Source organism: Nuphar pumila, chromosome 5, assembly GCF_984573655.1.
Source record: "Nuphar pumila chromosome 5, dmNupPumi1.hap1.1, whole genome shotgun sequence".
NCBI classification, from domain to species: Eukaryota; Viridiplantae; Streptophyta; class Magnoliopsida; order Nymphaeales; family Nymphaeaceae; genus Nuphar; species Nuphar pumila.
The window spans coordinates 48,930,695-48,943,262 of NC_143253.1; the positions used below are offsets into that span (position 1 = coordinate 48,930,695).

General features: G+C 38.1%; 1 protein-coding gene across 1 annotated transcript; it reads left to right on the forward strand.

The window, feature by feature from the left end:
- Positions 1-3,652: 3,652 nt before the first annotated feature.
- LOC149837543 (uncharacterized) lies at positions 3,653-5,188 on the forward strand. Its single transcript, XM_090007416.1, has 2 exons — positions 3,653-3,865; positions 4,266-5,188. The coding sequence occupies exon 2, from the start codon at positions 4,299-4,301 to the stop codon at positions 4,863-4,865; it is 567 nt and encodes a 188-aa protein (XP_089863542.1). The 5' UTR covers positions 3,653-3,865; positions 4,266-4,298; the 3' UTR covers positions 4,866-5,188.
- Positions 5,189-12,568: the final 7,380 nt, after the last annotated feature.

Below are 12,568 nucleotides of genomic sequence, written 5' to 3' on the forward strand. Positions count from 1 at the left end.
CCGACAGCCAACGTAAAAAAAATTAACATCAAAAACAAGTTTTTCTGCCTAAACGAGCAATAGCAGCGACAAAAATCATCACTATTGACCTTTAGCGGCGACTTTTGTCGCCACTATTGCTTGTTTGGCGGAAAAACTTGTTTTTGATGCTGGCCTTCCATCCAAGTGTTTGATGAACGGCCAGCATGTTCAAAACTTCAAGTACATGTCAAGTACCGAATGATCAAGCACCTACGCATTACTCTCTCTCTCTCTCTCTCTCTATATATATATATATATATATATATAGCATTCATGTATATGATGTCCAATATCCCACGACAGAATACAGTTAAGAGGTGCCATAAAAGTACAGCACACAGAGCCACTCAGTTTTATATGTAAGATACTAAGATGTTAAAAAGGACACAGGTATACATAACATCATGAGAGATGCATGTGCTTCTAGAGGTGTCCAGCTGTGCCAAAGCCCTGTTGGCATATCTCTGACACGGGTAAGGCTGCCAGCAGAAGTCCAGAATAAAGACCACAGTCATAATGAACTCATTAGGTGTTGATCAATTACGGTTTCTTGCCGAGAAACATTTGTACAAAATTTTATTGTCTGGGAAAGGCACATGGCAAACTCACACTCAACTCAGGTAAATAAACAGAAAACAAAAAAAAGCTGTGGGGCATGCATGCCTGACACCAATTATCATAATCTAGTCAAATAAAAAAACAGTTTAAGTAAAACTAGACATGGAAATGACCCAAGGGAAATTTAACAGACAATAATTGCAAAGCAAATAATCACTTGAGACAAAGCATTTTGATGATGTAAAATATAATTAGAAATAGACCATCATACTTGGTCTTTATGGGGCAAAAAGAAAAAAATGTTGAAAAACTATCATAACTACCTGTAAGGCATATATTCTTTCTTCTAGTATCACACCCATATAAAACTTATTATCTTATCAGAACTGCAGAGACAACCTATAGTGCATGAAGCATAATATGCCTACTTGAAATAGAACTCCAACCAATTTTTTCAATTTTAAAAGTTCAAAGCTTATGTGCAAAAAACTGAAATTTAAGCAAATATAACTCATAGTGCTCCCTGGATTTTCTATGTCAAATTAAGATAACACAAAACATGAATTTGAAAAGGAAGAAAATAGGCACAAAATATCCTAGCACCTAGCAGCTCTTCTCCAATATGTAACCTTCAGCAAGGAAGAAAATGTTACACAAGCAGTACTTTGCTGCCAATTTTGCAAAAACATAATGCCTACACAAGTACTGTAATGAAATGAGCAGAAGATACAAATAAGAGCCTACTAAGGGCATACAAGAGCACAATCACAATGGACACAACCACAAGTCCACTAGGGACAATACAAAGAGCCAACAAGGTCTTAATACAAACACTTAAAAAATAATAATCTTTATTGATAATATGCTTAGCAAAAGCATTGCATCTAATGGGACAAGAGGTCCCTATTTATATACAAACAAGAGGGCCAAGACAGTGGCGTAGCTAGGATTCATGTGAGGGGGGGGGGGCAAACAGGGGTGTAGCAACAAAAAAAAAAATTGGTGTGATAGTTGGGGGTTCGAGGGCGCTGCCCCCGAAATTTTTTTTTTGAGATAAAATAAAAAATGGCTACAATTATTAATAAAAATCTATTTCATATGGACAAATCAAACTATTTGCTGCAGTCAGGGCTGGGCTAGGACTGGGCTTTTAAAAAAAAAAAAAATTAACTGTTTCGGGAGGCAGGACTGGGCTACCCCCCCCCAGCTCCGCCTCTGGGCCAAGATGACCCATATAGCTGTTGGGAACTTGGGAAAGGCTCCAACAGCTATATTCACTAAAAGACAAAACTGACTATAGTTGTTGGAGATTCCCAACAGTTATATTGACTAAAAGACAAAACTGCCCTTTACAAAAGTGTAATGGACAGGATAAAAATAAAATACAAAAAGAGGTCAGTACTGCCCCTAAAGGGCAGAGCCTATTACATGTACAAAATCACCACAATACCCCAAAAGGGTATTACCTATTACAAAGGAAAGAAAAACAGTTTAAAATTATATAATACATACATATACACTCATATATATATATATACACATTTTAACAAGTACATCATAGAGGACATTAGCAGGTTCAGGGTGCTACATTTCAGTTAGTGTGGTAACATATCAAGCCCTTTCAGCAGGGTAGGACTCACTAGCCTTCCAGCAATATACTGCTGTAAAAAAAGGATGATACTGTTCATGAATCAAACAGCAAAGAAGCATATGACATTTCATTGGATCCTAAGTATCTTTTTTTGTGGATGACAAAATATTGCAATACCTAGATATGCAAACTTATGGCTTCATATATTACCATGAAACTACCTGTTCAGCCGATATTAAAAACAACAGGAGGATATGGAATCTGTCAAAGCAACAGTTATGTTGCATAGCCAACATATCCATGAGGGGTGACACCTTGTCGCATCCTCTTCTGTTCCTCAGTTGATGATCTTTGATTAAATACATTTTCCTCTTCTCAGACGGACAGACATCAAGAAAAGAAAAAGGGAAAAAGAAAGAAAAAGAAATGCAGATCCCAGTAAAATGATACAAACATCAAGTTGGAGAAAAGGCATGACATATGATAACAAAGAAGAAAGGAAGAGAAACTTAAGAGGCAAACAAAGAAGTATACCCAGTCCACATGTGACTCAAATGTTGCTGAGCAAGTTGCAGAATCTCCATCCAATGCCCATCGCTTCAGTGTCCCATCTCTGCTTCCAGTAAATAAATAGTCACATTCACCAATAGTTGATGACTGTAATACAGCTAGGCAATTGATGCCCGCACAATGCTGCACACAGCAGTTTAAAGTTAAAATCAGTTTACCGAATCTTACAAACAAATTCAGATGATAATAAAAAAAATGTGCATAAGCCCAATTAGACATGCCATCTTAGTTATACAGACAACCTAAATGTAAAGAAAGAAGCCCTGACCTTTGTATCATCAGAATCACTCAACACATATGTCAACCGCTTTTCCCTACGAGGACGTGTTGAGTTTGATGTATTTCCGGCACTACCCACACGGTGCATTGCTTAAATGCCTGAAGATAATAACCAATAGGTTAAAATACTACATCACAGTCAACAATGTAAAAAATCCAATTCTATCTACTAATCATATACCAAAGAGAATCCTGTGTGACCCAAGATTTTTAAGCTTGGATGCTTCTATGAGAAAAGAACTTAAACATATAAGAAAGCATGCATGCAATAATCCTGGTCATCAAGGTAATGTGTTGCTCTGCTTTTACAAGGTATCCATCAGGAAGAGGTTGGCCACTTACTGCTGGATCATGTACTGGCTACTCCTACTAATAGAAGCACACCAAACTGACGGTGGCAGAGACCATGAAGCCATACATGAAGACCAGCAGCCCAAAGTAGAGTGCCCAGTTCCTCTTGAACTTGGCCATGTAGCTATCGGGCGGCTCCTGGTAATGAACGGCCACCTCCTCCTCCTCACACTCCGCGGTGTAAAACCCAAAAATTCAGACCCGGGACCCGCTAGGGTTAAAAAAAAAAAAAAAACCAGGGACGAGGGTTTAGTTAAAACCTTCCTTCCCTAACCCCCCCGCGTCGCACGCCCCTTTCCCCCTCCTTTTTGCGAAAACAGGAAACCTTTAGGGGTTTCCCTGTTGGGCTTTCCCCCATCCCCTTTAAGAGCACGAGAGGCGTAGGAGGGCTCCCATCGAATGCGCCTCCCTCCTCCTCCTCCCTCTCGACTCCTTTTCTCTCTCTCGTCCGCTTCCTCCCGTCCGGCGAACCCCGACCACCGCCAACCCCCGCAGGTAAGCCCCCTTTTCTCCCTTTGTTTTTTCCTTTTCTCCCCTCTCCCTCTGCGCTTGCCGGAAGGCTGGCAGGAGGCCGGCGGCCCCCTGTCGTGCCTTCCCCGTCTCTTTGGGGTTGTCGGAAGGTCAGCAGGAGGCCGACAGCCCCCTGCCGTGGCTGTCGGTCTTCCCCTCCTCCCTCTGTTTGCCGGAGGGCCGACGGGAGGCCGACAACCCCTGCCGTGCCCTCCCGCTCTCTGTGCCTACCGAAAGGTCGGCAGGGAACCGACGGCCCCCTGCTGCACCTTCCCCCTCTCCCTGGCTTTGCCGGAAGGCTGGAAGGAGGCTCTTCAATATTTTCCGCGACAGATTCCGTACGACAGGGGCCTCGACTCCTGCCGCTCATGCTCTCCGCCGACAGGGCAGGCCCTACCGCCGATAGAACATCAAAGAGATGCGGCCTCTGGACGAGAAGGAGACGACGGCCGTCTTTGAGAAGCTCTTCAAGTTCGTGGGCAGCAACCTCAAGGACATCGTCGAGCGCCGGAGCTCCAGCGACGGCCCAGGTGGCGAGTCCGGCCACTTCTGCTTCCGCCTCCAGAAGAACCGCGTCTTCTACGCCGCCGAGCCCCTCGTCCGTCGTGCCACCAACGTCTCCCGCGACCGCCTTGTCGGCCTTGGCACCTGCATCGGCAAATTCACCAAGGGTGGCGACTTCCGCCTCACCGTCCAGTGCCTGGACCTCCTGGCCGCCCACGCCAAGCACAAGGTCTGGCTCAAGCCCGCCTCGGAGATGTCCTTCCTCTACGGCAACCACGTCCTCAAGGGCGGCATCGGCAGGATCTCCGACGGCGTCTCTGCCAACGATGGCATCGTCGTCTTCTCCATGTCCGATATCTCCCTGGGCTTCGGCGTCACCACCAAGTCGACCCAGGACTCCCGGAAGCTCGACCCCAACGGGATCGTCGTCCTGCATCAGTCGGACATCGGCGAGTACTTGAGGACGGAGGACGATCTGTAAGCGTTTCATCCTTTTTTTCGGGGTAGGGTGCTTGATTTTGGCCGTGGATTATATGAGTTTGAGATGTTTTCTTATGAGGAATTTTTGGGAAATTGGTTTTTCGTATATGCTTGTTTCGTTCTTCACTAAATTATCAGAGAAATATTTGGTTAGGAGACGTTGGTCTTGCTATGTGTTTGTGATTGACCTGATTTTGGGGTTTATTTTCATGTCATTTGAGTTGTTTTTTAGGTAGGCAGGCTGTTTGATTGGTTTTGTGGATGTTGGTGGTTTGTTATGATGCAAGTTTTGCTCTTTTTATATGAACAAGGGTAATTCTGCTACTGTATCCGTGTTGAATATATGATTAGGCTAGTTTTATGTTATGAATTATGTGGATTTTATTGATTCTGAGTAGACTTGTTGAAGCTGGAAGAGTTTTACTAAGCTTATGTTGATTGAGTCTTGCTATGATGTGCAAGGACCAGTGAGCAATCTGTCAACTTCTTAACATTGTCAAATTCTTACTCTTAACATCATTCCATAATGTTTCAATTTGATTATGAAGGAAAAATTGTTGCAGTGTCTTTCTTCCTTTTTTCTGGTTGGTTCCTAATGTGTAAGTTAACTTTAATTGTGGTCTCTCTTGGAGTTGATGAAAGTGGCACGTTAGAGTGGGAAGAATGCTCCTAGGGAACGTGCTTTTGAAGTGCAAAACTCCTTGTTTCTGAAATGTTTGAGATTCAATGAAGTTTGTGATTCTCACACATGAAAAGGTCAATTCCTTAAAATGGAAATCATAATTATAATGTGATTATGCTGTTGTATTATTTCCTTCATGTAGAGTTGGTAATTCTTATTCTTATTAGGTCATTGGTAATATAGAATGTGATTTTTTTATTATGTTGGTTGTCATTTGAAGGTTGAACACTAACTTATTAGATGTTTACATGGATATTATATTCTGTATAATTGCATTTATTCTTTAGTTTTATGTCTTTTTACATTTCTATGACATTATATTTTCATTGGTCAAAAGAACATATTACATTCATTTCCATTTAATTCCTGTGTCACTTGATTGTTTTGCTTCTCATTTCTTGCTTCTTGGGAATCTTAAAATACTTCAATTCTGCTTCTCCTATCCATTCTCAATTCTACTTCATAGTTTGGTGAATTGTATGTATTAAGCTTCATTTCTTGGATGGTGAATTGTCTAGTGTTCTAATGTCCTTACATGTTTCTTTGGCTGATTTGTTATTGTTAGGGAGGCCATACTAGAAGGGAAGGGCTATTTTTGTGATCCATTTTCTCAGGACTCATGACTACCATGTTGAAGTTCGAGTCATGTTTCTGTGCTACAGGTTCTAATTCCTAATGATGTGAACGTGTTGGGAAAAGTTGGACATGGAAATACTTATTGTTTTTGGGAGAATTTAAAAATATGTAGTTTTTTCCTTGGGGAAGTCTTGATATGTTTTTGAAAAATGAATCTCTGAAGAAATCATTGTGATAGATGATCATTTCATTTTGGGTTTTTCGATTGATCATGATAATTTGATAATATTTTTTGAATAAAAATATTTAAAAATTTTGATAAATTAAAGAACAGTTAATACTAGTATATGTGATATATATGTGTGTTATATAGTCGACTGTACAGACAAATCTAGTGGGGAAATCATAGGTGCAAGATCTATCCAGTTAATCTAACCTGACAAGTGTGTTCAACATGGTTTATTTGTTAGGATTTGCACCTCGGATTGTGCTTTTTTGACATAAACATATTTTCCTGGATATATATATATATATATATATATATATATATATATATATATATATATATATATTCTGTGTGTATATGCATATAAAGTCAACAGGAGCTAACTGATTCACTAGGTTGACCCAACTAAGTCCTGAGTCAATCCCAGACAAGTCAAATACTGATATCTAGGTTTAGGAACCATGGAAAAGAGTAGGCGGCCCACTTCCCTTCTTGTCATGTCTTCAAGGTGATTCTTCATAACACCATGTTGTGGAATTGAAAGGATATGCCGAGTTTACAACTCACTAATAGCACACACTCCCAGACAAGTCAAATACTGATATGTAGGTTCTTTATTTATTGATCCTATTTCAATTGCCTTAGTTGCATGTAATGATATCTCTAAGAATAAAAAATATTGCCTATTAGGGCAAGATCACAACAGAACCCGCAAAGGGGTACTCACAAGAATCACAATAGCGCACACTCACAATAATAAAATAAATATTTTATTGATTAAGAGAATGCACAAAGCATGCATAACAAAGAGGGGATAACAGTCCCCTATATTATATACAAGGGAGAAGGCTTCTAGCCGTTAGAGCCTAACAGCTAGTCAAACTAGCCATTAGATAGCTCTAACGGCCAGAAGACTGAGCAAAAAACCTAAATGCCCTTAAAGGGCATCAAGCAAAAAATACAAAAAATAAAAAGTAAAAATTACATGCAAAACCTAAATACATTCTAAAAATAGAAAAGATATAAATACATACAAGAATGTATATAATACATATATGTATGCATATACACATATACAACTTAACAGTCAGCAGTGTCCACAACAAGAGAAACTATAGCAGAGACTGACAAGTTCAACCAGATGCTATAAATGTTAAAATCTGCTGCTGCTGCTGCTTTATGCAGATTTTACACATGCTATTTTTTTGTGAACTCACAATCCTTGAGCATCATTCTGTTGCCATGTTCTATTGGCAGTCAAGGAATTCGAATTATATGAATTCTGCTCTAGTGCTACAGTAGTGCCTTGGGGAAATTGAACCCTATAAGTGCAGTGTTAGTATATGCTTGCTGGCTTCTAAGAATTTGGTATGTGAAGCTTTAATTATATAGTTTTGTTAGTTATTAGTTATATTGTGTTGTGTCATCCGCCTTCCAACTGTCTATTCTTGAAACTTAAGGTGAATACCTTCAGATTATAGGGTTAAATCATGCTTATCTTAATGTTATTTGATGAAGTCCGAGTGCTAGTTCATAAGGAGGATGCAAGCGCTCATGTCAACATTGAAATAAAGGCAATAGATGATGACCACATACTTTCTTCTTTTCCATTTTTTGTTTCTTCTGTCTTTTGCTTTTGCAATGTTGCTTTGCCTGCTTTAATTATGATGCAGTTGATATTGTAATTGTGCCAAAAGGCCCAATACTGTAGCATTTTGGTCCACAAACACCCATGACACATTTTGAATGTGTGTGTGTGATGTATTATGCTTCTTTTTCTTGAACTTATTTCTCATTCTTCATATTTCGTTTGTTTTAGTACATACAAGAAATTTGGTATCTGTCACTCTTATTACTGCATGTTCAATTCTTCTCCTTGATTTTGTAATCCAATTTTGTGTACTGGATAATAGTGGTCTCATCATTGTCCGAGTCTGAGAATACATTTAGTGGAGAACTTTCATCTTCCATACTGGTTGAGCTAGCCTGTGGCACATATCATGAAAATTCTGTTCATGGTTTTCAATGCAGATTTTCCTTCCATGATTCCTGGAAAGCATCCATGTTTATTTTGGATGATTTTCATAACACAATCACACAGAAACTATAGTTGTGAATCAGTAATAACTGTGTGAAAGGGTATTCAAGGTAAAATAGATAAAGGGTCACATTGGAGTGTATGATCTCTCTCTCTCTCTCTCTCTCTTATCTAAAAGGGTTGGTTACTGTTTGCTTAGGTAACCAATCTTCCCTTCTAAGCCAAGGTTCACTCTTGTTCATCATGTTGTTTTCTGCTTTGTATAAAGTTAAAAGATGTGCAAGCGCAACATAACCTCAAGCTAGTTTGTCTATCCTTGTTTACTGTCTAACATCACCTTCACGCCAAAGAAAGAAAATGGCAGTTCCTGTGGCACGCATGGATTTTATCGTCCTGGCATCTTATATAGCAGGAGCGCAACCAAAGAGTTTTTCACACCTCTGCCACTTCTACTATTCACCTCCTAGATCAATTGAAATGGGATCTGACCTGCAGGGTGCGCAGGAAATGGCCTCACCAAACAATGAAATGGGTTGTTTATTGCAGGATTTTCTGTTATGTATTTTCTGTCTCTGCGACTTGGTGGCCGTTTGCAGTTTGGTGACCGCCTGCTATTCTCTGCTTTATTCTGTTTTTATGCTTGGTTCTGGCGTGTGATATGTCATCACCCACTTCTTTGTATGTTCCTCTTTTGAATTGAATCTATGCATGTTTCTCTAAAAAAAGAAAGATCAGGATTTAGATTTAACCGTGCCTCATAGGATCTCATTCAGATCCAGATCAAAATGAGGATTCAAATTCCGTCAAACTTTTACTAATTCCTATAACCATCTGACTATCAACCGTACCTCATAAGTGCTCATAGTCACAAACAAGCATCATGTGATAAATCTTGATATAAAGAATTGACCATAGATGTGTTCACACAATAATCATGCCTTATCCTATCTTACATGGCGCTGGGGTGGCGTTCAAGCATTTAATGGCTTGTATAATACAAAATAAGCAACAATATTAGATCAGATATCATGATCCATCCCCTTATCATTTTCGAATATTGGCATCTTAACTACAAGCGAGATTGTGATGTGGTAGACATGAAGATTGAATCCTTCCATTGGTGGAAAGTAACGCCATAGAAATAAACCCCAGTACCCGCCAACAAACAGAAGATCCATCCTCAGAGAAAACTCAGTTGCAATTGTTTGGTCCAACTGCTGTCCATGGCGAGAACACGATCTAGAACTCGGGTCTCCAAAATAGCCACAAGCTCACATATGGTTGATCAAATCTAGATTGAGGCCGAAGTCTATAGCCATAAGCACGCATAAGGTTGACCTTGGTGCAGCCACTGAAAATATGAATGAAAGAATAAAGCTAGAGCATCATCAGGTAGGCCCATTCAAAATGGTCCCTCAGGATAGCAAATGCCTGGATCACAATGCAGATATTTCGTTCAAACAGGTAAAGGAAGGTTCAAACATGACTAATTGTGCTGTGGGTTAAAAAAAAAGAGTTCTACGATGGCTTAGCTGAGGCGACATGATCTGTATTGTATACCTATGAGCCAGTAGATGCAATGTTGTCCACCCCAATGCAGCGGCTGCAGATTGAGAAGATATGCAGTTTTCAGGACCTTGTCCTGTTCCCTTAAGAGAAAGAAAAGTTGAAGTCATCCGATTCGTAGACAAACATCATCCAAGGTTCAGAAAAAGCAACCATCTCAGATCAGTGGACTCACTTCTATGTCACAGGTGGTGATTATGTGCCAGTTGTACTACAGTTCCTGTGATCCTTGGCTGCTACTAGCATCCTGAACATCTGCTTCCATCTGGTTGAGTGTCTCTTCTCCATTGCCATCCTGGTCATCATCATATGCTTGGGTGTTCACTACTTCGCCCGACAAGTCTTTGTGTTTCAAGTTGCCTGTCACAGTGGTTGATGAAAGAAATATGACCTAAATGGATTGCGGGCACATGCACATGTGCAAGCACACACACACACATGCACCGTACACATACAAGCATGCAGACATGCATGCCAGATGTATAAGTGGAAGAGCATTTGTAATTTCTCCATACAACTATTAGTGGTATGTCATGCACATTCAGGAAGAAAATTTTCACCTTGTGTTTTTTCTTTCATCAACATCTATTGCTCACAGGTACAAAAATAAAGATAAAGACATTCAAGCTATGTCACATGGGTGCGGGTGCGGGGGTGCGGCACTTTAAAAAAACTTGGGTGCGGGGTGTGGCAGGGCAAAAATGTAATATATATATATATATATATATAATTTTGAAGTTTTAACAGTTAACATTGTCATAATATCATTTTGACCATGCATACAATATATTAACTTAAATATCAATCAAATAAGTAAAACAATTACATAAATATCAATCAAATAAATAAAACAAAAAAAACTAAATTGCATACCAAAAGTATATTCTACAATGTATATAACGATTAAGTAATTGATCTGAATAATTTTCTTCTGCATCATCAAATGCATCATTAGAAGGAAGATTAGGCTCAGATAAATTCATGTTTGTCATGTTGAAATTATGTTCTTCCTTGAAGTCACATTCTTCTAAGTTTACATCAAAAAATTTGGATGTTTCTTGTCTGCGTTACAAACTCAATTTAAAAATGTTAAATACAATACAAGTATATTTCTCAATTTAGAGCAAGAGAGAGTAACTGTCTACTCTGATTCGTGCCTCCAGCCAGCCTACGGGTTTCCGAAGGGATTTTCTTCATGTTTTTCTCAAATCTGACCATACAAGTGTTCTACATGCTTGATTTTATGCTTACAAAAGTATTCAGATTTGTCAATTCTCAACTTTAAACATGTGTACCTTATTTGGATTCAGGAAAACCCCCAAATCAAATACATGTAGGAATTCTAAACATGTAAAATATCACTTCTACATTCATTTTAATTTCATATGAACATTTTACATCATTCTATGATACGTGTAGAATTCAAATTTGAGAAAACCCTAATTTCTACATATGAATTGATTATAAATCACATGCATTAGCATTCCAACCTGCATTTAAAATTCATGTGAACATGCTACACAATTATATCAAGCATGTAGAATTCTAATTAAGAAAAACCCATAATTCTTATATATGAATTATCTATAAATTATATGAATTAGCATTCTAGTATGCATTTAAAATTCATGTGAGCATGATACACAATTATAGTATGGATGTAGGATTTAAATTAGAGAAAACCCTCAATTCTTACACATGAATTAACTATAAATCGCATGAATTACCATTCTAATATTCATTTAAAATTCATGTAAATATACTATACAATTATAACATGCCTGTAAGAATCAAATTAAAGAAAACCCTTAATTTTTATACATGAATTAACTATAAATAACATGGATTAACATTCCAATATAAATGAAAGACTCATGTAAGCATGCTACATAATTCTATTATGCATGTAAAATCCAAATTAGGGAAAATCTTCAATTCCTACACATGAATTAACTATAAATCAATTGAATTAGCATTCTAACGTTAAATTAAAATCATATGAATCTAAATATGATTCTAACATGCATGCATTAAAATTCTACAATCATGTACCGTTGACCAATTCTAACCTCATATAGATGAACTTTGAATGGTTTGTTTAATCATAGTTAAATTTTCTAAAGTAAAATGATGTATATTTATGCAATTTCTCTGGTGTTTATTTGCAACTTTTTGTTGTACATGCATATAACTTAAAATCACCATATCTAGGTGACTATATGCATTTTTTTTTAATTAATTTGCTAATTTATAAGCTACTTACAAAAAGCTACTAACATTTTAGTAATTCATTTGGCAGCCTACTTTTATGATTAAAGTTTAAAAAACACAGTCATAAAACCACTTAGTTGACCTTTTTCTCAGTCAAACATAGTGATTATTGATTAAAAACAAAAGACCACAAGATAAAACAATATTTGTTATTCTATAAAAAAAAAGACAAAATTATTAGGGCATGCATGCAATTGGCTAACATGTGACAAATTTATATTTAGCCTCTTCATGTTTCAGAAATTATAAGATAGACATCTAACTTTTTAAGAAATTAAGTAAAATGCTTTCTGAATTGCTTTTATCGTTTTCAACCCCTTTAATCGTAGTTACACAAAAGAGGAG